At 41.7% G+C, this 24669-nt stretch overlaps 5 protein-coding genes and 1 long non-coding RNA gene across 8 annotated transcripts; 1 reads left to right on the top strand and 5 right to left on the bottom strand.

Moving 5' to 3' along the window:
- Nucleotides 1-1131: 1131 nt before the first annotated feature.
- LOC112292530 (receptor-like protein 4) lies at nucleotides 1132-6304 on the top strand. Its single transcript, XM_024541103.3, has 8 exons — nucleotides 1132-1844; nucleotides 1994-3037; nucleotides 3199-3349; nucleotides 3693-3764; nucleotides 3948-4016; nucleotides 4133-4201; nucleotides 4356-4645; nucleotides 5288-6304. The coding sequence occupies exons 1-8, from the start codon at nucleotides 1772-1774 to the stop codon at nucleotides 5410-5412; spliced, it is 1893 nt and encodes a 630-aa protein (XP_024396871.1). The 5' UTR covers nucleotides 1132-1771; the 3' UTR covers nucleotides 5413-6304.
- LOC149987701 (uncharacterized) lies at nucleotides 5559-7832 on the bottom strand. Of its 3 annotated transcripts, XR_016506527.1 has the most exons (3): nucleotides 7634-7832; nucleotides 7298-7378; nucleotides 6493-6715 (listed from the first exon to the last, which is right to left on the bottom strand). It is a non-coding gene; the product is annotated as an uncharacterized LOC149987701 (long non-coding RNA). The 3 variants fall into 3 exon arrangements; XR_016506528.1 differs by lacking the exon at nucleotides 7634-7832 and having other exon boundaries at nucleotides 5559-6715; nucleotides 6841-7607; XR_016506526.1 differs by lacking the exon at nucleotides 6493-6715 and having other exon boundaries at nucleotides 7072-7378.
- LOC141046285 (uncharacterized) lies at nucleotides 7743-8441 on the bottom strand. Its single transcript, XM_073539242.2, has 2 exons — nucleotides 8078-8441; nucleotides 7743-7993 (listed from the first exon to the last, which is right to left on the bottom strand). Exons 1-2 carry the CDS (start codon nucleotides 8315-8317, stop codon nucleotides 7883-7885), a joined length of 351 nt encoding a protein of 116 aa, XP_073395343.1. The 5' UTR covers nucleotides 8318-8441; the 3' UTR covers nucleotides 7743-7882.
- Nucleotides 8442-9186: 745 nt separating this feature from the next.
- LOC112292531 (actin-related protein 2/3 complex subunit 5A) lies at nucleotides 9187-9939 on the bottom strand. Its single transcript, XM_024541104.3, has one exon. It carries the CDS (start codon nucleotides 9672-9674, stop codon nucleotides 9237-9239), a length of 438 nt encoding a protein of 145 aa, XP_024396872.1. The 5' UTR covers nucleotides 9675-9939; the 3' UTR covers nucleotides 9187-9236.
- A 1837-nt stretch (nucleotides 9940-11776) lies between these two features.
- Nucleotides 11777-19963, bottom strand: LOC112292347 (protein ACTIVITY OF BC1 COMPLEX KINASE 8, chloroplastic). Its single transcript, XM_024540709.3, has 20 exons — nucleotides 18763-19963; nucleotides 17564-17699; nucleotides 17173-17339; nucleotides 16932-17052; nucleotides 16744-16844; nucleotides 16219-16317; nucleotides 15918-16028; nucleotides 15636-15715; nucleotides 15376-15445; nucleotides 15100-15173; nucleotides 14856-14925; nucleotides 14419-14507; nucleotides 14085-14218; nucleotides 13706-13786; nucleotides 13524-13584; nucleotides 13291-13345; nucleotides 13019-13117; nucleotides 12814-12903; nucleotides 12537-12596; nucleotides 11777-12371 (listed from the first exon to the last, which is right to left on the bottom strand). The coding sequence occupies exons 1-20, from the start codon at nucleotides 19429-19431 to the stop codon at nucleotides 12255-12257; spliced, it is 2484 nt and encodes an 827-aa protein (XP_024396477.1). The 5' UTR covers nucleotides 19432-19963; the 3' UTR covers nucleotides 11777-12254.
- A 581-nt stretch (nucleotides 19964-20544) lies between these two features.
- On the bottom strand, nucleotides 20545-24384 carry LOC112292348 (isocitrate dehydrogenase [NAD] catalytic subunit 5, mitochondrial). The gene is made up of 7 exons (XM_024540710.3): nucleotides 23984-24384; nucleotides 23472-23792; nucleotides 23004-23165; nucleotides 22768-22842; nucleotides 22128-22237; nucleotides 21667-21739; nucleotides 20545-21141 (listed from the first exon to the last, which is right to left on the bottom strand). The coding sequence occupies exons 1-7, from the start codon at nucleotides 24215-24217 to the stop codon at nucleotides 20950-20952; spliced, it is 1167 nt and encodes a 388-aa protein (XP_024396478.1). The 5' UTR covers nucleotides 24218-24384; the 3' UTR covers nucleotides 20545-20949.
- Between the last annotated feature and the right edge of the window lie 285 nt (nucleotides 24385-24669).

The raw sequence follows: 24669 nt of genomic DNA, 5'->3' as shown, positions 1-24669 counted from the left end.
TATATATCTTATTAAACTAGGCCATAATATACTTGATTTTACAAATCACCATTTTTCTTATGTATGAATGTTTTGTTTTGATGCTACATGTCTTTGTCTTTGTATAAACATTTGATAATTCTTATATCAACATCTATATACATTCTTTGCCAAAATAAGTGCCTAAGAATAAGTAACTTGTGTCCAGCTTTTTCTCTCCTTTAAAACCAAAAAAACTAAAAACAAGTATCATGACATCATGCTTTAACAAATGACTTGTAAATATTTTAATTTTAATTTTTTGTTGTTATACTACTTACAAGAAGAGATTATAATTATTATTTTTTCCTAGCATGTGATTTTTTAAAATTTAAATATTATTTTATTCTATTATGCTTCATCTTTACATTTTGAATTTTATCAAATAAGATTTAAATTTCTGTGTATTCAGTAATTCAAAAAAATATAAATCTTTTTATTTTTATTTTAATTATATAATTAAATTCAAAATATTTATTAAACTAATTTATTATTTAAACCCAAACATAAATCTAAAATAAAAAAATAAAAAATCCCATGATTTCTTTTAAAGTACAAAAAATATTAGATATCATTTAGTCTCTTGGATATTAGATATTAGATAAATATTAGATATCATTTGGATATCTTCTTTACACACTTGGTATCATAGATCTTTTCCAAAAAATGATGCACATTTATTTTATTTATAAAAAAAAACTCTCAAAAACCTTTAAAAAAATCCCAAAACCCTCAGAACTTTCCATTTTTTTTTTAAAATTCTTTTTACTACAGAAATATTTTTCTATCTGCAAATTCAAGTATTTAGACATGAGATTATATTTCAAATCAACAAATAAAAAAGATTATAATGAAATATTCTAACACATCTCAAAGATAAACATCAAGCAAATACACTATTTAACTCTATATTTTACTCTATAGATGTGGTTATTTATTTATTTTTAATAATACAAAAAGAATAAAGAAAAGTTATTGGGAAGCCATGCCTCATCACCAACGCTATCCGCAACGCGATCGATGGCCGCGTGGTGGTAGTCGTCGTCGTCGTCGCGGGCGTCGCGTCTCGTCGCCACCCTCGCGCGGCTTCTCGCGGTGCGGCTTCGCACAGCCCCGCGCTTCCCGTACCCATCCCCTCCGCACGCCCACCTGCTCGTCACAACCATTCCATTCCAGCTGCGCCAATGCCAGTGCGTCTGTGCCAACTCAGTGAATGGCTAGTTGTTGCTGCCGCAGCGCTGGAGCCGCCACCAGCAACTGCACCCATTTTTACTAGACTCCAAATCAGAGTGCAGTTTAGTTGGACTTGGGAGGGTGTGTAATCCCATGGCCCGTGCGGAAGTCGTGGAACCCGACGTGATGGAGATCAACTAGCGGTTCAGAGCTTGCTGTAGGAGGGATCTAGTGGGTACTAGCATTGTCGGAGTTCTGGACATGAGTTTGGGAGACTTTTACCGTTACTTGGAAGATTTGTGTCGGTTTTTCGGGTTTGGCTATGGTGGTGTTAGATTCCCAGGACTGGAGCGGGCTGTAGCTTAGGCAAATACGTGTGGTTGCCACGTGTGGAGGATTCGAGGTTGTTGAAGAGCTGGATGTGGTCGAGGAGAAAGGAAATCTGCATTGGGGCATGGGTGTTTTCATCGTCAAGCATTGATCTGATGATGCGATGATGGTCGCTGTTGGTATGCGATAAGTTTTGGAAGAATTTGTTTTCACGGGGATTGGACTTCGAGTTGTGTAGCCTCTGAGCTTTATGGCGGGTCTTCTTCTATCGGGATTGTGGTTTTTAGGTCTTCTGCGTTCGTCATTGGCGGGAGGACCAGGAGGTATGCCTCTTCTTTCAACCTTCGTCTTATCCCTCTTTTGATTGTAGATGTAGTGTGGTTAGTGCACGGCGACTGAAGGATTTGGAAATGGAAATGCACGCCGTCTTCGTACAGTGATTGTGGATTTAGAGGGTGGGGACGTTTTGCAGATTTTCATGTAGCTATCGACTGCGGGGGCTACCTTAATTTCTCAAACAGTATCAACCAAACCTGGCTAGCCGACAATTTCTTCTCCGGTGGTAAAGTAGCTAATGTCTCCCACCCAGAGAATTTCCCTAGGCAGCAAGAGCGCAGCCTACGTTACTTCCCCATCTCTCACGGCAAGAAAAACTGCTACGAGATTAGTGTACCCGTGGCCCGTTACATGATCCAGATGTTCTTCGCATACAACAATTTCGACAATTTGAGCCACTCCCCGAGCTTCGACGTATCCGTGGAGGGCACGGTGGTGTTCAGCTGGCGGTATCCCTGGGCCGATGATTCCGACAACTATGGCGCATACTCGGACCTCTATGCCTTCATTCACGACGGATCCGCAACCATTTGTTTCTACAGTATTGGGACTGACGCACCTGTGATCGGCTCCCTAGAGCTTCTCACAGTCGATGACGCTGCATACAATTCCAGTTCCACTGGTCAGAACATCATATTGGCAAACTACGGCAGAGTTTCTGGAGGGGATAGTTCCTTTGGGCCGGGCTACGATAACGTGACTGACCTCGGAGGTCGCTCTTGGGTAGTTGACGATGACTACACGACTAATTTGAAGCAGTTTTTGACGTCTGCACACAACATTGTCGGTGCCAATGTAGCCCCAAACTACTGGCCAGTGCGGCTCTACCAAACGTGTCGATACGAGCAGCAGCCGGGTGTTCCTATCACATACAATTATCTGGTTGATGCCAAGCTGGATTACCAGATTTGGTTCCACTTTGCGGAGATTGATCCCAATATTACAGCAGCTGGGCAACGAGTGTTTAATGTGACAGTGAACAATGTAGCGGTGATTACAGGGTTAGATCTATTTCAAAAGGCAGGGCTCAACACTGCCTTCGACGTTGTCTACACTGTGAGGAACTTGACTGAGGGGCTGCTGGTGATATCCCTGATTCCGCTTATTGGAAGTCCTTTGATATGCGGGGTTGAAGTCCTTGCAGTCTTGCAGGCAGACATTGCGATTAATGTTACTGAAGGTTAGTCTTGCAGAATTAGTTTATTTTGCCCTGAAACGAGACTGTTCTTTGCGTTTCGTCAGTCGTTTCTGCTCAAATTGGTTTCAGCAGCTAAAAACTTATATTCGTTCCATAAACCTATGCTGGATCAACCATAATTTTTGCTGCTTGTCCTTGAACAGCTGCGGCTATGCATGCCCTGAAAAATGCACTGAACGTGCCTGAGAGGATGGGGTGGAACGGAGATCCCTGTGCGCCTACTGAATGGGATGCGTGGGAAGGAGTCACTTGTAACCTCGCAGCTGATGGTTCTTCTCTTGTGATTACTCACATGTAAGGTCACCTGAATATTCCGCTCTTTGTGTGCAATCGCAAGAGTTATTGAAGTTGAATTTTTGAGATAGCTTAGTGTCTTTCCTGGTATATTTTTTACGGATTCGGTATGTGGAACTCAAACTTGTACGTTTCACCCAACACGCTAATTTCATTTCTGTGTAGGGGCCAGTAATTCTCTTTCCTCACAGTGAAACTGATGTGAATTTTGAGTATTCTAATTTGTGTCCTTTATCTGATATGTTGCATTTATTAGTTATCGCAGTGGTCCTGTACAGGCAAAAGCATCAGTGCTATCTGTTACATTTTATATTAGATTGAATGCGTGATTTCTTCTGTTCAGGAACATTGCTGATCAAGGGTTATCGGGTGTTCTCCCAGCTCAGCTTACCGACCTCTCCCATCTGGTATCACTGTAAGATTCTGCTTATCTTCATTTGCATTTGTGACAGCTTGAAACCTGCAAGGCTAAATAGTCTTGGGTTGATTTGTTTCGAGTTACCCTTATTGGTATCGTATTGTGCTTTTCTGCACACCTGACGAGGTCGAGCAGTGTGAGCGAGTCTTAAGTTGTGGCTGTTGATCTCAAAATTGGCAGAAATGCGAGCAGCAACAAGGTTTCTGGCCCCTTGCCCGCCACTTTGGGTGCTAGCAACTTGGTTTCTCTGTAAGTTTTCGCAGTGCCCAACTCGATACCTGTAGCCGTTTGGTTGACATTAGTGCATGTTTACGGAGCAGCATTTTTGGATCGTCTCACTCAATCTAAATCTGCTATTTGTACAGAGACTTGTCTTTTAATGCTCTTGAGGGACCGATTCCAGTCACCCTAGGCTCTCCAGGAATGCAACATTTGTAAGTATCCTCCCTACGCATACTTGCAGCGACCATAGCATAGATATATTCCTTTATTGTACACCTTCAATGTGGTCTATGGCTCTACGTCTGCTATCTCTTTCAGTTTCGACGAGTTCTGTGAGCTTTGACGCTTTTGTGCTTGATTGTACAGACGGCTAAACAACAACCGATTAGCTGGACCTGTGCCAGAATCTATCTATGCCATTGGGGTTCATGGTGGCTATATTAATTTGGCAGAAAACCAGGGGCTTTGTGGAGTGCCATCACTGCCAGATTGCGCTTACAAATGGAAGCATGAGGGCATGTCGTCAGCAGTTAAAGCAGTTTTAGCGATAGGTGTGCTGCTTGCTGCCGCCATAGTCGTGTGTGGGGCTTACGTGTATATACAAAGGAAGAAAGCTCAACAGGACTACAATTTCAACCTTCCCCATCAGCTCGTTGGTATGTCTCTTGACAATATCATCAGACAGAGTATGTCTCCTAGAGGCGATCGTCTTCATCCATATGCGTCAATAAATTAATTTTTTTGGTTGGGCTAGTTAATTTCAATTCAAATTTTACTACTATTTATTGTCTCTTCTTCGTCCGCTATTTTTTGCATCTCCCAGTTGCTTTTTAGTCACTACATCAGCTCCATGTACTTAGGAAGTTTCTCTAAGAGAATTTTTGAAAGGCGCATAGGAGTGACCTCAACTTAGTACTAGAGCTTAGGTATCTAGCTGAAGATACTGCTCGATTTGGATTTTAACGTGTACTCAATGTTTTTTTCTGTAATTATTTATCCTTTTCGTGTACAAGTTTCATGTTGTCGGCTCTTGGTTGCTGTGATTAAGTTGATTCCGAGTTACCGAAGCTTGCACGTAATTGTAATGTTCTGCTGTAAGTATTGGTTCTAATTATGCGCCACGAGACTTGTTTGACCAGAAAATTCACTCGCTGGGAAGAAGTCGAAGTAGGCAGCTGACAATGGAGATGCTAGACTTTTGTTGAATTTGAATGTGTCTGTCGGCCTTCGGCTACAGGAGATGCATAATAGTAGTATTTAGATTTATGCACTAACTTGGATTGCTCATATTGTGACAGAGAGGACGAAGTGGTACCAACAACACAAGATGACCAAGCAAGCTGATCTTGAGGGAGTGTCCATGATCCAATCCAGTATTCCCAACCGCTTTGGTTTCTCTTCAAACATAACTTCCAGAGAATAGTTTCTTTTCCTTCGCCACACATTGTACCAAAATGTAGACGAGCTGATGTTCGGGATACGCTCAAGGAGCAGAAAAGGTCGACGCTGGTGATCTAAATCATAGGCGTAGGGTCCTAGCATGCAGGGTGAAGAGATGCTACAGGCATCTTCTTTTCTATTAGCGCTTCCTTTATTAAGGAATAATGAAGCGTGTGTGGGTGTAAAAGGACTGCACCCACATCAAGTTGATGAGAACTCTCAGTTTCGACTCACAAGAGGATCCAGAACGTTGAGATCATTCCTGTTCTCAAGCCCACACCCATCTTCCATGACATCCCTTCTGGTAGGTTGAGGCAGTAGCGATGTATTTGTATACTAGTCTTCTCGAGGAAAGTTAAGCCCTCGAATTCAAGTTTGGGGCGAGGTAAAATCTAGTTAGTGCGTGTTCACAATTTGTGATTCTTCCAACTTGTGGGATCAGTCATATTATGAGCTTTTCATTGTTATAAATTAACTAAATGGTCAGCACCGGACTATCTGCGAAGTCTCAGTTTTCTCCTAAATTAAGCAGCGGCTTGGACGCGTCTGACTGGATTTCAACTACGTTGTCTACCTTCAGCGTCCCCCACCGTCTTCATTCAAGCGAAAGAATGTCGGTCCTCTGGAGCTCGGTGCCACTCGTTGCAGACTTCTGGTTCTCCGTCGCTGGTACGATGTTTCGCTTCACAGCATGGGATGGCGCAGATGCTACTGGCTCCACTTTGAGGCGCGGTGCTGGAAGAGGAAGGAGATGTGTGCACATGCATGTGACGTGGGGCTGTGAAGGTGTGTATATAAAGATGGACCGAATATTGCTGTAACGATTGCTTCTCGTGAGAGATCCAGTCTCGATCAATAAGTTTCAACAGACTGTATATGATGTGGTCTTCTTCAATTGCGTCCTTTGCTAATCGGTCTTCTCTGGTGTTCTCCACTGTGACACGCTCTATGAAATCACTTTCCTTCGATGCGACACCAGTAGGTCATCTTGAACGCTGCTGTGCCCTACAACCTTCACGCACGTTTACTTGAGGGTAACTTTTTGTATCTAATTGTGGCTCACCCTTCGAAGCTCACCTCTAAAGTACTCATAGCGGTACCTTTTCAGAAGAGCTTGTGGATCTTAAAACAACAATTACGGGATACCTGGCTGTGTACCAAGTGAGAGTGACCTCTGGATAAGCAGATGTCTCCCGCTGTCCCTAGTAGCTCCATCGAAACACACAATCTGGGGGGGATGCTGGTTGAGATCTTGTCCCCATCCCATCATTCTCGAAGCACCGCACCTGAGAGTGGTCATATGCAATCAGCATCAATTGACTTCATCTATTGAGGTTGAGACTGATTTCGAAGCTTGAATTCAAAGAAACTGCAAAAGAAAAGACTCATCCTTTCGAAACAAATTGGGTACCTTGGTGTGAGTGCCATGGGGGTATCATATGCAACTTTCTGACAGGAAGTGAAATGTAGAAATGATCGAAGTTTTTGATATACGAATTGAAACCTAGAACTTGTGGAAGCAAGTGGAAAGTACTGAGAAGATGACCAAGGGAATGGTGAGATTCACTGAGCTTAGAGGTGCCAGAAGAGGAATCGTGATGAGTGAGATTCAAGTATTTGATTTATGTTTTCCCACGATTGAACTAATCGAACCCGTTTAATTTTTTAGCTGCAACATGAAGTAAAGCAGGTGCCTTCGAAGGGCCTTCAAATCCAAGGGTAAAATTTAGCGAATCCTCCCAATCTTTCAGTAGCTCACAAGATCACAACCTAAGGTGAAGAGATGCGACTATCACTACATAACTTGTTGCTAACGATCCTACATAACTTGTTACTAACTTGTCCTTCAGAAAGAGGTCTGATGAGACCTTACGGCCACCGTCACACGCGTATACTGCTGACCCCCGGGCCCTCAGGGTTGTCCTGCGTTTTTCCTCAGGGTTTTCGATCTGATAAACACAAGACAACGATATGTCACTGAGCAACACAGGAACCAAGATTACTGCAAATGTTACAGATGGCTACTTCAAGCGGAGTTTAGCGAGGGGTTTCCAACCTAGATAGCTAAGACTGTCTGGGGCTCAATGTTCGGTGCAGCCCGTGATTCATTTTTTAATGCGTGCGGTCTAGGATGCACAAGAAATTAGATCAAATAGGTGCTCCATCTCGTTGCAGCGAGATGTCGGACGAGACTGACCACACACCTTAACCAACAAGCGTAAAAATGCATGCCAGTAGTGTAGACATTTCCTCCGTGCCATGCCTCAGAAACTTGCTGACCAGGTGAGATTTAACTCACCTGTCGTACTCATTTGTAATACTGAGTTCAGTTGGCTACGTTCACATGCGTCTTGCAGAAATTGTGCATCAGATGAGGAAATACTGGGCAAATCAGCAACACACGCCAACTGTTGCCTTGGTTTAGTACAACTTTGTTGCCCCCGGTTCCTTGTTCAGTTATTATTGGAGATTTTCCATGAACGGAGATATCCGTGGACAATTCCAGCCCAAAACAAGCCTCCTTTTCCTGTTCCGAAGTCAAACTGTCTGTCTTTTTCATATCTCTGCGTCAGCCATTAGTTAGCTGATTGTGCTGACACGTGAAATTGCAGGAGTACAATTATGTAGATGAAACATTCACAACTTACCCCAGAAAGGATAACTGTATTTGATTGCTGATGTGATCCTCTGTCTGCTCGGGCTTCTTGTGGATTTGAACGGAGTTTCCTTCCAAGTAACATAACGTGCGCCGGAACCCAGGGTTGAATTGTCGAGCCCACTTGAAATCCTGCGCGAATATTCTCACTGCTAGTAAATTGCACTATTGCCTCTCGCATGACGTTTGTGAAAGAATGAGAATTCGAAGTTTCCAAGGGGTTGAGCTGCATGGAAGATTACAGCCGAAACGGTAACGAATAGAGCAGGAGGTGGTAGTTCATTCTACCTGGATATAGTAGACAATGATGTCAATGTAACATCGTGCATTTTGACAAATAAAACTGCTACATTGCTGCTAATTCAGTCAATGCAAGTAAAACCTCCAATACTCTCAAGCTACATAGACTTTGCAACATGAATCTCAATACCATCATTCACCAGCACAAGCTCGCACCAATTCTTCACCCTTCGAATGTCACTAGTGTAAACCTTCCCGACGTTCATTAAACCTAAACAAGATGATTAACTTTTATATAATTGAACCAGTGCTCTAATATCGTGCAGGCAAGAGCTGCTTCTCATAATATAAATTCATTGCTTTACTCAATCATAAATTGATGACACTATGTCTATAATCAATGCTGTCCACTAACAAGCTCATTTTTGCGTAGGTCTATACTGAAAACTAATATGCACAGCATCATTGCAAGATCTACAATTTAATTCTACCTTCATAACTTCAACTATGATATACAAAAATCGATGTGCAATACGAGTGTTCAAAGACACTTTGCAGTAGCAAAATCAATGCACCAGTGAAAAACAGTAGAAGGGTATCCGTAAGCCTGATAGCGGAATGAATGGCAATCTGAAATAGCACAAATTCGGAATCCAGAACTTAACGGTCCATCCGCAGTCAGGGTAGAAAAGATAGCGATATCATCCGGTTCGAACTATGCCTAGTGCTTCTCTCCAGAGTATTTGCTCGTGCGCAAAATTTACTGATGGCTAATTCGAGAACAAGCAAGAAGGAAATAGGATTGAGAAAGATCCACACCAGAAAATGAGGTGGGAAACATACAGGTGGAAAGACCTACTATAGAAGACAACCGCAAGCAGCCAGATTGCATGAAAAGCTTATTGAAGCAACTATACAAGATTTTGAGTGTCAGATATGGCTCGCATGATACAGCCAATTCCAGCCATGTCATAAAGCTTCTCATGAAGTCTAAGACAAAGATCACAGGTGATCCGATCCCCAGTCGCTAACCCTCGATACAGATACTTCATAAGAATGTCATGCAGCTCGGGGTTTAATCCCATCAGCAACCCATCCACATCCTTGGTCGCCATCAGCACCCGATGCACCAGCAACCAATTGGCGGACTTGCACCGCTCGTCCCGTGTTTGCGTGGGCGCATCCATCAAAGCTGTCTCCAAAGCCTCTGTGTATTGCGGTATACGCAGCAGGCGCTCCACCTGCCGCGACTTGCCCTCAATCCTAGCGATGATTACCTCGGGCGACTCAGTCTCTACGTATGTATCGACGTCTAACACTGACGATCCGTTGTCTTCATCGTCCGCCATCGCCTCAACACCAAACGAAAAACCCTTATTCTCGCCACAGCCAATTCCACTCACTCTGATCCTACACTTGATGGATTCCGCTCTAAAAAAACTTCACGGAAACCTGAAGAGAGTAGAAACACGATGCAATGTGACTGATCGTAATGACATTGCGATGCAACACATGAATCTGCAGCACTCACACTGCGGCCATAGCTCTGCCCAGGAGAGAGTGAGAGAGGGAGAGATCGTCCATGAAGCTTGTGCATTTGCGTCCACCTTCAAGTATTGAGACCCGATCGCGCGGATGCGATCCTGGGCGTCACGGCGGGTTTATACATCGGATTGCAATGGGGGCCGGTGTATCAGTCTAATATTTCTACCCTGTTGATATCCGCGCGTATCAATAACGAATTGTATTGGCACATGAAAGATGCATCGTGACATGTGGTTTTCCTTGACACTTGTAATGCTATTGTGATATAATAAAAATATTTGTACCTTATTTTGAAGACAATTTGAATAGATATAAGATTTTACTAAACTGACCCACCCATTCTAATTCATCATGAAAAAAAATAATGACCTCTAGATTCATTTTTCCACTATTAGATTTGCAACCAATGAAAGCCAACTACATTCATCATGATTACCATATTCTTTATCAAGGGTGGGTCTATTTAATAAAAGCATGGGCCTATTTAACATTACTCTATCTTAATTAGAAATACCAAGGGTTTGCACAATCTTAAGAATCTGTACATTTTTTGTCCTCCAAAATTTTATTCTTACTTTGTTTTCAAGTAAAATATTTTAGATACATGTGTTGGTGTAATATATGAATATGCATTTGCCATATGTATAAAATTAAAAACAAATGAAAAAAGAAAATATTTGGTTGTTAATTAAAGTATAAATCTATGTAGATTGCATTTGCCAACTTATTTCTTTTTTTTTCATTTAAAATATTTATGACTAAATGTGTGTGTGTGTGTGTATATATATATATATTCTAGCAACAAGATTATCAAACAAAAAAAACCAAGAACCAAAAAACTGTAACTTAAGTGAGATGATATTAACTTAAATACAAAACATTTATAATTTCCAAAGTCTTGTGCAATTTTTTTTTTTTTTTTTTTTTTTTTTAAATTTTATTTTAAGAAAAAGATAAATCTTTAAATTAGTAGAGACACAACTTAGTATACATTATACAAAATAAATAATAGATGATGAAAATTTTAAAAATGGTTGGAACAAGGATCTAATGTAAGAATTCAAAATAAGATCTCAATACACCTTTACTAAAATACTATAAGGCTTTATTAACAAGGTGAATAAAGGTCAAGAAAAGACTCAACAACATACCATTAATTGAATCAAGTATTTAATTGTACTTCAATATCTAAATCTATATACTATAATCCTTTTAACGTAACCACATACTTGTCAATTATGGGACATGCTTTCAAAAAGTGATTATTTATAAAACACAATTAAAGTATCCAAAATAAGTCCTAATTTGTTTACTTGTACACAGCTTTAAAAAAGGAACATAAAAATCTTATATGAACTTAAGATTAGTATTCATGATAAGATGAGTTTAATTCAAGATAAATTAACATATGAAATAAATCTACAGCTTAAAGTAATGTTACAACTACAATATTCATAATTCTTTTATATTGAGTATTGTAGACATATTACTATTCCAAATAAGTTCTGAATACTACATATTGAGATTTTGTGAACTTCATCTCACATTATAAAACCTTAGATAAGATAGACAAAAAATACAACACTTCAAATGATATCTTTGAAGAATCTAAGTCAATACATTTTGGATGATAGAACTTGACACGACAGTGTCTTTTTGTTGCACATACATTATCTTACGTACATCTTAAAATTATGGTGTAAAGGCAAAATTAAAGATGATTTCTCACTTGATATTTAACATGTATAGGTAATGTGAAGTACACTTGATAGCCAAATGAAACTGCATGCAACAACCATACCAACTCTCTCACATTCCTACTGACAACAAGCTCAAGCGATGGGAGATCCACCACTGTCCGAGACAGACGATGAAATAGTGCAACAGATGAACAGCTTCATGGGAATCCAGTGTAAGAACAATCTGATAACATTAAAGTCCTTTAAGTACATAATTGAGCAGCAAATATTGAGTTATCAACATTCAAATAATAAGAGGGATACTGTCATAGTGGCTGTTACCACTCAAGGTAACCAGTTTCTCCAGCCTTGCTAAAAGATAGGCATTTGAAGACGACACAATGATGGGTTAAAGAGGCACCTGTTCAATATTATATCTAATCAAATCAAGGATGCATCCAGGTAAGAATCCTGTCGGTGGGATCTACGGACAATACTCTGATTAAGGTCTTGTATGGTGACACACATCTTCAAGGAGCACCCACTAGGAGGAACTCAAAGGACCACTTACAGGCATTGAATTCTGTGCAGGAGCCTCATCCAGGCTTGTAGGAGCTCATCGTGATCTTAATAACACAGACTCGGGCCAAAAATCAGGGGCGACTGCTACTAAAGGTAGGATAAAAGAGAAAAATTGTGACTTATTTACGCTGTTCCTGTAATGAGCTTTTCTTGCTTATCCAGCTTCTTCACCTTCATGATTCCAATAAATGCCTGAAGACCAAACAGGGCACTACCTGTGAAGGCTGCAGTTGCTGGCACCTGTAAACCAACCAAAAAGTCGTAATGTAGATGTTAATACCTCCACCAGTGAAACATATCAAGCCAGAAGTTTGGATGCAACACGTAATGTCCATCAGAATTGATCTTTCTTCAGTTAATGCGAAAGCAACTAGCACCATAAGATAACCCATTTGAAAAACTAACCGTGATTGCGCTTAGGTGCAACATAGTGGCGATTTGTAGACAAGTAGCTGCAAGAATAGCCTGCACACATTACAAGCCTCAAGGATTACTGCGAACAAGTGCTCTTGTAAAACATGTAGAAGCCGACTCACTCATTATGAAGGTCTCGTGTGATATGGGATTTCTTTTACATGTAGAAGTTGACCTAAATGTTTAAGTTCAGAAAAGTATGAAAATGACAAGTTAAAATGTTCGATTTATTTCTAGACATAATCAAAATCCGGTCCAGATAAATCACCTGGCCAATTGTCTGCTGCATCGTAGCAACACGTTTGAATGCTCTTTCAGACTCCAAAACACGCACTCTCAGTTTCAAATCACCTTGCTCCTGCCAAAAACAAGTGGGACATGTTAAAGGCTAGATTAACCTGAGTCATATTTCACTGAAAGAAGAACATAGATTTCAATAGTCAACTACTCCCAAAATTGGAAGAGTCGCTTACGAGGCGTTGTATCATGTTGGATATCTTCTCAACCCGATCAGCTTGTCTAAAAACATTGACGAATGCTTGTGATTGCCTGTCCCATCGTTTTCTTAAATCCTTCACATTCAAAGGCCCCATACATTTGAATTAGAATAGACGCACACTGTACTTACAAAGGCTCTTTCATGTGCACCACTTGGTCAGTCTCCAATCAGCACTAATTCTGGAGCTCACCACAATGCTTCCTACAATGGCCGTATCAGTGTACAAAAATTTGATGAGAGATTTACCTTAACTACAACTTCCACCCCAGCCTCTCGGAACCTAAGAAGTTCCAATGCATATCTGCAGATCACATAATCATCGGACTTATTATCAAATTCTTATAAAAATTTCGAGAGTAAATAAAATTTCTAAAGTCATACGTGACAAAAGAAACAGTCGATGGTTTCGGAGCGAGGGCTGCAGAAAATTTAAAAACCAGAAGATGCCTATAATAAAAAATACAAGACGATTTACTTACGGTTTGGCGATTTCTGAAATATCAAATCGAGGGTCTAATCCTTTCCCAATTCCATCCAATACTGTGATCCAACAAGAAATAAACATAGTCAGACCAAAGCAAGGGGGTAATACTGCATGAAATCCATAACAACAAGATACAGCCATGAATGTCAGCCTTGATTGCATGACTGGATCACAGACCTGAAAAGGCCCGCACTACAAAAGTGAAGGTAGCCGGAAACCGAAAAGGTTGATCTGCTCCAATAGATAACAGATCCTCACCTGTAAGCAGGCAGTTCAACTTCACCCAATTAGAAAGAACATCTTATTATGACACATATCACCAGGTACAATCGCCACCTAAACTAGAAAAGAACCAAGAGTACTGCGTTATTATATGGATTAGTAGTGTGCGCAATGCATGTACACTACAGGAGTAACCGATAGTTGTGTTCCAGCAAGGTAGGGTCACATAGAAGAACAGCTGTCTATTTGTCTAAAATTCTACGCAAGCATATCCAAGTTTTACCATATGTCATCAACCCCGGGTCATAATCAACATATCTGATTCTAGACTCACCAATTGCTGCCAACCGCAATTTCTTCTTTTCTGCCTTCTCCTCCTTCGTCAATTGTTTCTTGAAACCCAATTTCTTCGATTCAGCTTCCATCCGTTCTTTTTCCGCCCGTTGTGCTGCCAATCTCTCCTCAAAGCTGTATCCGGAAGCAATTGAGTTACGAAAGTTGAAAGTTGAAAGTTGATTGATCTAACGATTAACATATTATAACTTCCAATTACAAATTACGAGTGTGGATAAACCCCTACATAAGTGAAACAACACATAGAGTTGATCTCATCGAAAATTTACATGATGGAGGCAATGCAATTGTAGAAGTAGACACGATAATAATACCTGTTCAAGAAAAACTGTGCCGTGCGCCGAACAGCTGTCAGGTCGCTTGATGGCACTAACACTCCCATCTGCACCATGGCCGCCAGAACCTACAGAGAGACAACATGCCTGCTTACCAACCGCCGATTCTTCGACTATTTTCGGAAAGCATAGTTAATCGTTATTCTGCCCTCCCAATGTGTAATTCGATCTATAGACCTGACGAATTTTGTATCACTTATTATAGATATCAATAGATATCTGTGAATATATCGTATCTATCTTCATTCATCTAAAAATCACAGCAAGGAGTAGTAGATCAAGTCTCCCACTAAGCAGCTCCACAAAAACAAAATGTGCCACATATCATCATGTTAACATCGTTGGAAGTAGATTAGTCTACTTGACTAGCAATTAAATGAAAAATCAAGTAATGTCACAAAGAAACCAAAACATACCTTGTCAGGATCCTTTTCGTACACTCCATAGAACACCTCTAGAAGCCCTTCTCGAATGTTCGGACTAATGCTGCACATAATTAGGCATTACACAAAAAGAAAAAAATTCAGGGTAATTATCTACAGGTAAGCGACAAACAACATGCTATGCATGTAGTGCCTAATTACAACCACCGAAATGAAATGAACAGTTTTCACCAGCAGCTTCTAAGCAAACAGCAATTACAACCACAAAGGTGTTCACCTGCCCATCATCCCGAAATCGTAAAAGATCAATCGCCCACCGTTGGCGTCATCAACTGCAATATTTCCTGGGTGCTGCAGAAGCAAAAAGCCATTCAACGTGCAGATATGAGAAGAAGGTCCATATGATCTCATTCTACGTACAGCCAGAAGGATAAATAGACCAAGAAGGAGGAGGTGAGAAGATTTTCTGCCTTCATACAGCCAAACCAAGATTCTGTGAATCATCACATCCTCCTATAATCATCAGAGTTCAAGATTTCTTAAAAGTACTCACAGGATCTGCGTGAAAAAAGCCATGACGCAAGATCTGTTCCAAATAGGACTCCACAGCGTACCTAGCCAGTCTGCGCACAACCGGGAGGGAAAAACATGTAGTAGATTACAATCCTATATATTTTCAACACTGTCTGACCTGTATCATGCTACATACGGATTCTTTAAAAAGTGAAGTAATGTATGACTAGAGTGGATCTCCGAAGGCACATGAACCTTGCATCTTTCTCTACACATGTGCAAGGTGTATATTTGTAATACCTCTTCCGATCTACGCCAAGCTCATCTAAAGCAGCTATTCGGTTGATTTTAATTCCAGGTACGTACTCCATGACCAAAACCTGTATCATCCAAGAGCTAGCATGAGCATGACCTGAAAATATCTCAGGTCTTTAGTCCAGAGCCAAAACCTCCAAGACTGTTACAGTAAAATTTCAAAACTTCTTGTTAATGATATAATGATTCATGTAATTTAGATTTTAATAAAATAAAAAGCTTAATGAATAAACCTTTGCAAATGAATTTATTGCTCTAAGTACAAACCTGAGGAGTGCTAAATTCCCGATAAATCGCAGGAGCCTTGACGTAAGGCATATCCTTAAAATTTTCTGCAAACCTTTCCGCATTCGTAGCCTCTTTGGTGTAATCGATTTCCTGACAATGATGACAAAATTTAAGCTTTATACGAACATGCCTGAATCCTTGTGCAAAATTCCCAAACGCGAGATCATTAACATTGTTGGATATATTTCAAGTACGTATTGAGCCACCATGTGTGAAAGTAATGTAAATTTAACCTAAAGATACTTAAAAAGCTAAGTAACGACTGAGTGCAGCTATCAACCTCATATAGCACATTTGCACATTCATCGTATATTGCAACCCAATCTCTCTTCGCTCCATCAGACTTGGGATCAATTTTTTGCAGATTTTGAGCTATAACCTGGAACAAACAAATAAAAAACGCGTTACAAACAAACAGATATTAGCACGTATGGTGATGAACCCTACAGCCAGTAGAATAAGCCACCACATAGACTTGTTTTCACAACCTTAAGAAAAATGACAGCTAGTAAATGTGTCCACGAATGGAGGGGCTATACCGACAATTGAACTGTAGAAATACTGAACTCAAAGGAATTATTGGCTCAAGAGTCCAACCAAACATATGATTTAAGCAATTGACCTGCGGCCTTAACCAGGTTCTGGGCGGAACGAGTTAACAGACATCCCCACTTCCTGCTATGCTCTTCTTAAAAGTACACGATTTTTTTCTATTTATTATGCAAAATAAAAAACTTCTAAAAGAGTTTATTTTTTACGTGATGGGAATTCGAGTTCACTAAATTAAAAAATTCGGAGCACTAACCCGCAAGTTCTTGAGGTCAATATCAAAAAGTGCTTTCAAGCCTGGGCGTTGCACTTTAACAACGATTTCCTTACCACGAAGTTTCGCCCTGTGAACTTGACCTGAGTTCAAACCTCAAACATTAGACTCCCTGTGAAATGCACAATGTAGGCAATAAACTCAATCATTTTTCAAAGAAAATCACATACCAAGACTAGCTGCAGCAATTGGATCCCGATCGAACCGATCAAAAATCACATCCACTGGCCGGCCCAGCTCCTCCTCCACAATCTGCACTGCAGTCTCCGAACTGAACGGAGGAACTTGATCCTGCACACAAGAAGACATTGCACAGTGAATTCATTCAGCAATCACAAGGTTTCTGTCCAATATATGATCTAGATGCAAGTTCATGAGAAATTGTACCATAATGTGATGATTTAAACAAACCTGCAGTTCAGCTAGTTCGTCAACGTACTCCTTGGCAAGAATATCCACTCGTGTCGAAAACTGTTGACCGATTTTGATGAAGGTGGGGCCAAGGCGCAGTAGACCCTCTTTTAACCATTTAGCGAGAACCTTGCGTTTCTCCTGTTTCTTCAACTCGGTCATCCCACCTGAGCATCGCGAAATTATACAATTTACTACTTCATCCCGGCAACCTATACAACTACATGATTTATTTATTTATTTATTTATTTTTTCTTGTTTTGCAGACTTTCACTTCTCATCTTGTTTTATCAAGTCAAATCATTTGACCCACAGAATATCAAAGTACTACAAACAACATATGCACAAAATAACTAGATTACTGAAATAACAGGCGACTAAGGCACCTTACCTTTATACATGAATTTTTGATTATTGAGCCACCACTTAAAAAGGAAGGTGAACACGAAGCCCCAAATTTCCAAAGATCGTTGAATTGTAGAGTAAGTTTTGAACTTGTTCCATCGCCCTCCAGGAGTAACCGAGACCTGTTTGGATCATAATGACGTACCGAGTTCAAGACTTGACGATAAGAAAATGTGCTGCTGATAGGCATCGTTTCAAAAAATCGTCACTAAATTTCATTATCTCCTATCTATAATGACCCGCGGTTAAGTTAGAGACCAATTTCTATTTTAGCACTGCGATTCTCGAAAAGATACGTACTCCTCATAAGACTGGAATTCAACATATATTTTTCGATGGGGGTTTACTTAGCAACATAGAAGCACTACCACACAAGCATGCTAGCACTCAATACTCCAGGTTCACCCGTTTAAAGTGGTTAAAAATCATCTTCCTCACAAGGCCTAAGGATAATATACAGGAACAGGGGAGCTGATGACCGGCGCATTCCTACAAAACAACCGACTGCCAAACTCATAGATTACAAGCAAAGACTACATTGGAACCGCACAATTAATTGGCTACAAAAAATTCTTGGATAGTGAAAATTAGTTCAAGCAAGAAGATCCATAAGGTTCCTCACCATGCACCTGCTCTGCAAGGAAAATAACATGGTTTTAAATGAATAGCATCCTAGCACACAACAATGTGCTCCACCCAACCTACGTCCCTCGAATCTAAGGAAAATATACGGAAGCATAAGTCCCAATAATGTATCCACGTAGACACTTCTACATGATTTCTCTCAAACGAGACTGTTGTTAATAGTCTCCTTGCATCGTTTTTATAAAACAAAATTGATTAAAAAAGGTCTTCACTGTAGACCTTAACATTAACACTTCCTGCAACTTGCGCTAACAAAGAAATTAAAAACACGTGGGGCCGTGTCACAGTCATGCTACAATCAACAAGCTCCCACAGTTTATTTGAAAATTCAAGGATGATCGCAAATGAAGGGCACACTAACTAGCGCAACATGAGACCTCCCTAAAATTCAAGATTAACTCGACACATGCAGGAAAGCTTCCTGAGCGATAAGAAGATAATGACATTGGGTGTGCGCACTACCACTGTGCGTGGTGCACAATGGTTAAGAAGATCTCGAGTCTTCTCGGCCAAAAAAAGCAATCAGCGTACATAACGTACCTGGACATTGGAAGCTTGAACTTTCTTAAACCACGGATCATCATCCTTGATAGACTCCACTTTGGAGACAGCCTTGGTACCTTGAATCGCGTCTACAGCAGCACGGGCAGCTCCATTGGTGGGCAAGCGACTGCTGCCATTTGCTGCTCCATTGATTGACCCGTTGCCATTAACACTGCCGTTCGTTACAGCACTCCCATTCCCAGACGCCGCACCATTGCTGGCTCTCGCTGCTGCCCCGTTGGTAGACACCCTGACAGCAGCGCTATCGATTGACCCGTTCGTGGCCACCCTGTTGACGCCGTTATCGACCACAAGCGGAACTCCGTTTTCGTACTTGGTGCCCTCATACGCTTTGGAAGCGTCAGGAGAGGGCGACCACAACCGGCCTTCCTCGTCCCTCTCTACCTCGCTCGCCAACTCCTCTAATTGCACTTGCGCTCTACTAAAGTCACTGCATCGCCTCCCACCCACGGCCGACCTCCTCCCCGCATGCTTTACACCAATTCTCACCCCTTTCCACCTCCCAATTCCATCCCCTCTCGTCAAAAATGCAGCCACGCCGGGAGCCGATGTCGCCCGGCTCAACACCGCCACACTTCCACCTCTCCCATCCCACGTCCCAGCCGCAATCCCTTGCGCAGCGCACGCTGCCACGCACGCCGCCATCTCCAAGTGGGTCTCGGGGCTTAAAGCCTCACCACCCCACAAGCTCCTCAAACCCGAAACTCCTCAAAATTATTGAAATTCCACCACAAGTGCTTCCAAAACCCAAGAAACTAAGCCACCCAACTCCCGTAATCCTACAATCCACAACCCCGCACCACAATTCGACACCCTCTCGACCTCGTCGAACCTCACAGACCAGTTGGGTGGGTCTGGTTTACAAACCCCTTCGCTGTATCTCCGCCCTGAAGAACTCGTGACCAGGAGAGGCGACGAAACGGAGTAAGATGATGGACGCAAAGGCCAATAAAAAAAAGTTGTGCAACTAAATGGAAGCGATGCTCATTGGCGGAGGTGGGGAAGGCCAATCCAGAGAGTAGAAGAGGCTGCACCAATGGCGAGCGGGAGGGGGAGACATTGGAGAGGCGTGTGAGGCTGAGGAGCGAGGGAATGGAAAGGCTCTCGGGTGGATATTCTGCAGCCACAAGTTCCCCTTCTCTCACCGAGCGCCACCCGCGCATCCCCACTGGGCATCACGCTGCGTCAAGGATTTGCCCACTGCCGCCTCCTCTCTCGCGCGTAGATACCACTCTTTCCCGTCTGAGCAGATGATGATATCATTCCATCATTGGTCGCCTGTGTTTTTTTTACGATATTTTTGACCATTTGGGAAAAGGTTTGACATGAGATCTCGCGACGACAGGGTGTGGATTTCGCCGTTTTCAGTTGTGCATTAAGCACCTGCTCTGGCTGCGAAAACGGCATCTTGAACATTATACCCTTTGGGATATGTTGGGTGTAAAGTAGTGGTACTGCGGCGAGGGCCGTGTGGGATGTCTAAATTTGGGAAGGTGAATATTGTTTTCGAGAATGGATCACGAACTGAAGAATGGTACGGCATTCAATACGTAGTTTGAAGATTGAGAGGGCGAGTTTCTATTGCACGATCAGCAAATACATGGTGTTGAAGTGTAAAGGTTGCAACAATGCGGTTGAGGATTAACAGCTTGTTAACTTGCAACCAAACAGTGAACATTCAGAAATATAAACTAATTCTATACATGATGAGAACCATCACGAAACGATTTTAAATGTAAATTACGTTTTACAAAAAAATTGAAAAAAAAATAAAATCGATTTGTTTATTGCTCATGATGCTGACAAGCTGGTAAAAGAACTCCTGAGGACGGTGATGTTTTGATGTACTGTTGAGAGAAAACAGTAATACAGCACAATGTCTACCCTGTGTCCACTAATTACGGGAGGAAAGCGCGAAAACCCCTCACAAATAATAATGTGAACCACCTTCCATAATAATCTTCACGCTCCAGGTGGACATTCATCATCCATGCTTAAAAGATGGGATACGGGAGTTTTGTACACAAGTTGCCACTTGCTTTGCATTCCCACTGCAAGTCTATCCTCGTATGACTTCGGGAACTTTTGTTTATCAATAGCGTTGCAGAAGCATCCCTGGTCGAAGTACATGAGCCCTTCCTGGCACACAATGCCACAGATCGCTCAAAGGTTGTCAATGAGTGCTTTGGTGTAGTCCGAGGTGGTAGATTTGCCACCAAGATCAGAAGTAAGATACTTCCCCTCCGAAATTGTCTTCAGCACAGCACTGTGGATTTGATCCGCGTAGTTGTGCAACTTCAGATGATGTAGCATCATCACAGAGCTCAACAACAGGGCCGTTGGATTCGCCAAATTCTGTGAAAGCAATATCAATGTTCATGTGAAAAGTCAGTAAAGCTGGTTTCCAATTCCAGACAACCAAGATACAGTCTTGACCTAGTTTTCTCATTATCCGAAATCTCAACCAAACATCCGCAGCAGAGTCAACCACCAACAGGTTTTACCCCCTAACATGATGAAGAGCAGTAAATGTTACCATTTTGTTCCTCCGTATAGGAGAGTATCTAGGACTGTTAACTTACTAAATCTACAACTATTTAAAATTTACATTTAGAAAAAGACTTAAGAACACTATTTTCACTTTTTAAAATTTTGATGAGACATCCAAATGCCAGGACATCATTAAAAATTAACTTGTAAAATTTTCGCTTCCAAGATTAAAAAACGCCCCAAAGAGCAAATCAGACAAAAACGATTCAAGCAATCCGTTGATACTACCACCAAAAAATTGGCGTGGAAATAGTCATTGAGCTACATAATTTACTGCCATAACATGGACGATCCAGAGTAACTAGCATTGGAGATCGAGAGGAATACAACCTTGCCAGCAATATCAGGAGCCGTTCCATGCACAGCTTCCATCAAGGCCAATCCATTATCTCCAATGTTTCCACTGTTATCCACCACCCAAAATCACACCATAAGCAACGTCATTGTCTAAAAATAAGTCCGAGTCGCTCAGAACAGGTCATTAACAGCATTTCAAAAATGAACTAGGTCTATTTGAGCATATAAAAAGCCTGTGTTCCACTTAATTTGGAGCTCACAAATCATCCAAACTGCTGCAAGTGTACGGTCGAGCAAAATGAAGGTTTCCATGAAGCTTCATTTTCAGGCCTTACAAGAAGAGCAGAAACCAGTAGCCGACACAAATTGAAGCTGAAACTCCAACTAACTACTTTCTGATTTAAAGGCCTCTCCCGTCCTAGAACTAATTTGCAATCACCAATACATGCTCAGCACTTCAAGAATGTTATCAAGTTTTGAGAAGTCAATCCTACCTAGGCGTCAGCCCTAGACCGCCAATTAGACCAGCGCACAAATCGCTGATGATATCACCGTAAAGATTAGGCATTACCAATACATCAAATAATGCGGGGTTCTTTACCAACTGCACAAGGAACACGGCAAATGGATTTATATATATATATATATATATATATATATATATATGTGAGTGTGTGTTATTCTCTTCATATCACTAATCCCAAATGCAAAACATACTAAAAATAGTTTCTAGAAAATCCATGTACCGCACATGCTTAAAATTTATGAGTTATGGATTACTATTATGACATTAAAAGATTAAAGACAATCAGGTTTCGGATTCTATATGTCAATATCATCAAATGCATGTAAAAGTGTGGCGTACAAAATACCAGAACTGCTTTAGGAATAATAAAAAAAACAAACTGGACAACCAAATTTTCCATTCTGATTACCAATACCTGCTCAAATCATTTCTAATATGTTTTGAAACACTAAACATGGAAACACAGCATAAAATAGGAGCACCTCAAAATCGGGTTTATGCCTAAATTTCACTAGTCCAAACTAAATGTACGCATAAATTTAACTAGGACTGGTTCCTTCAAATTCGAATCCACATTCTCTAACGATTAGAAGGTTGATGAAACTTACCATCATGCAGCAATTGTCAATGATGACCTCTTCATACACAATGTCTGGGTACTCAGCAGCTATTTCCCTGCAACACTGTAACATCGACCGACCCATGTAAGCAATGTTTCCTACTACACCTTCTTTCAAATCGTCCTTGATTGAATACTCTAAGAATCCAAATCAATTTTGGTGGCAACGATTCGGATTCAATTCAAAAGGAATAGCTAGTATGGACCTTCAACAACGATATTTACCTCCAAAAATAATCCATCTGTTTTCTTCATGATATTTGCTTTGTGAATGACAGAGACACGCTTCCTGCCGTGTAAGCGAGCATAGTGGAATGCGTACTTAGCCACGCGCATACTTGCATTCTTGGTAATAATTTTTATGCTCTCCACCACCCCGCTCACCACCTAAGAAAGCAAACGAACTTGGAGCTCAATACCTTTAATTAACAAATTCATGTTCACAGAACATTCAGATCCTCTCCAAGGAATGCGTTATTGGTATACATGATGGACGCTTTTGACATATAAGAACAAGCCGTACCCCAAGTTCGTAAAATTCTGGAAGCATTCACATGAGAGGGTAAAACCACAACACTCTTAAATCAACAAGATACACCTGATCCTGAAAGTATTGAAACTCATTTCCTCTACGACCCAAAGAAAGAGTAATTCGAAATATAGCCTCAGAGACTTACGGCATTCAGAACCCACCTGATGTTCCAACCCACTGTACTCGCCTTCAGTGTTTTCTCGAATGGTGACCAGGTCAACATTGTCATACCGTGTCTTATATCCTGGAATACTCAGACATGGTCTGACATTCGCGTACAAACCTAGTTCCTTCCTTAGGGTCAAATTAAGGGACTTGAAACCCTTGCCGATAGGGGTGGTCATGGGACCCTTCAGACCAATCCCGTTTCTCCGCACAGATTCCATGCTTTCCCATGTGAGAAAGCTGCCAGTTCGCGGATCGACCTTAGTACCCACCCAATGCTCCTCCCACTGGATAGGGGCTTTGACGGCCTCAAAAATCTGTAAGAATTCAGGGTGTAAGTTCACGGGTGCAAAGTCATGCCAATTACAAGAATAAATAAATAAATAAATAAACAACAACAACAACGACGACAACAACAGATACAAAATTCAAAAGTGTGCTCCCAAAGTTCGCTACCACAAGGGCTAAATTCCCAGCACCCAAAAACAAACATGCACATCATCCTCACCTCCTTCACAGACACAGCGATCTCAGGCCCAATGCCATCGCCAGGAAACAAAGTAGCCGTGATGAGCTTCTCATGGTCGCTTTCGCTAGAGAACGATCGGCGTGACGGGTCGAAATCATGGTGGGGAACAGACGACGACGACGACGACGCGGCACGGGAGGAGAAGGAGAGGAATCGACTAGAAGCCACAAGGGCAGAAAGCCGCGACCTCGCATTCTGCATCGCAGCAGCCATGGCTGAGTCACAATTGTGCCTACTGAGGCAGAAGAAGATTGCGCGCAGATGGATCACCTCCTAATCAACCCAAGACCTGATTCCTGACTCCGAATCGAGGAGGGGAAGCATGGAAGCGGCAGAACGATGGTGTGATTCTAGCCCCTTTTGCAACAACACCAGGGACAGCAGCTCCACGCTGCGGTGAAGGGCTGGCTGGCGAGCTAGATGCACGGCGTCACCGGTTGTGCCCGCGACTCCCTTCCTCACTTCTCCTGTTGGCCCCGTTCCCCGGTGACTGGCTACTGCTTCTCCCGGTGGCCGTGTTACCGGTTGTACCCGCGACTCCCATCCGCCCATACCTTGTTGGCCCAGTTTCCCGATGATCCAGTCCCTGGTTCTCCCAGTGGCCAACCACATCACCGTTCCGTCCGGTATCTTCGTGAATCCTCTGGATTGGGTTCCCGCCATCT

Source organism: Physcomitrium patens, chromosome 15 (assembly GCF_059467195.1).
Source record: "Physcomitrium patens ecotype Gransden chromosome 15, ASM5946719v1, whole genome shotgun sequence".
Taxonomy (NCBI): domain Eukaryota; kingdom Viridiplantae; phylum Streptophyta; class Bryopsida; order Funariales; family Funariaceae; genus Physcomitrium; species Physcomitrium patens.
This window is presented reverse-complemented; position numbering and strand designations above follow the sequence as displayed.

Bases quoted from the DNA above. Each gene is read 5' to 3' on its own strand.
- LOC112292530 (XM_024541103.3), top strand. From the start codon at position 1,772: ATGGCGGGTCTTCTTCTATCGGGATTGTGGTTTTTAGGTCTTCTGCGT. The intron at 1,845-1,993 runs GTATGCCTCTTC...GACGTTTTGCAG, and splicing joins ATTGGCGGGAGGACCAGGAG to ATTTTCATGTAGCTATCGAC. The intron at 4,202-4,355 runs GTAAGTATCCTC...TTGATTGTACAG, and splicing joins TCTCCAGGAATGCAACATTT to ACGGCTAAACAACAACCGAT.
- LOC141046285 (XM_073539242.2), bottom strand. From the start codon at position 8,317: ATGCAGCTCAACCCCTTGGAAACTTCGAATTCTCATTCTTTCACAAAC. The intron at 7,994-8,077 runs GTAAGTTGTGAA...TGGCTGACGCAG, and splicing joins ATACAGTTATCCTTTCTGGG to AGATATGAAAAAGACAGACA.
- LOC112292531 (XM_024541104.3), bottom strand. From the start codon at position 9,674: ATGGCGGACGATGAAGACAACGGATCGTCAGTGTTAGACGTCGATACA.
- LOC112292347 (XM_024540709.3), bottom strand. From the start codon at position 19,431: ATGGCGGCGTGCGTGGCAGCGTGCGCTGCGCAAGGGATTGCGGCTGGG. The intron at 16,845-16,931 runs GTATGTGATTTT...GTTTGAACTCAG, and splicing joins AATTGCTGCAGCTAGTCTTG to GTCAAGTTCACAGGGCGAAA. The intron at 14,219-14,418 runs GTATTATTATCG...TTCCGGATACAG, and splicing joins GCACAGTTTTTCTTGAACAG to CTTTGAGGAGAGATTGGCAG.
- LOC112292348 (XM_024540710.3), bottom strand. From the start codon at position 24,217: ATGGCTGCTGCGATGCAGAATGCGAGGTCGCGGCTTTCTGCCCTTGTG. The intron at 23,793-23,983 runs GTGAGGATGATG...GAATTCTTACAG, and splicing joins TCGCTGTGTCTGTGAAGGAG to ATTTTTGAGGCCGTCAAAGC. The intron at 21,740-22,127 runs GTAGGATTGACT...GGTGGATAACAG, and splicing joins GGTCTAGGGCTGACGCCTAG to TGGAAACATTGGAGATAATG.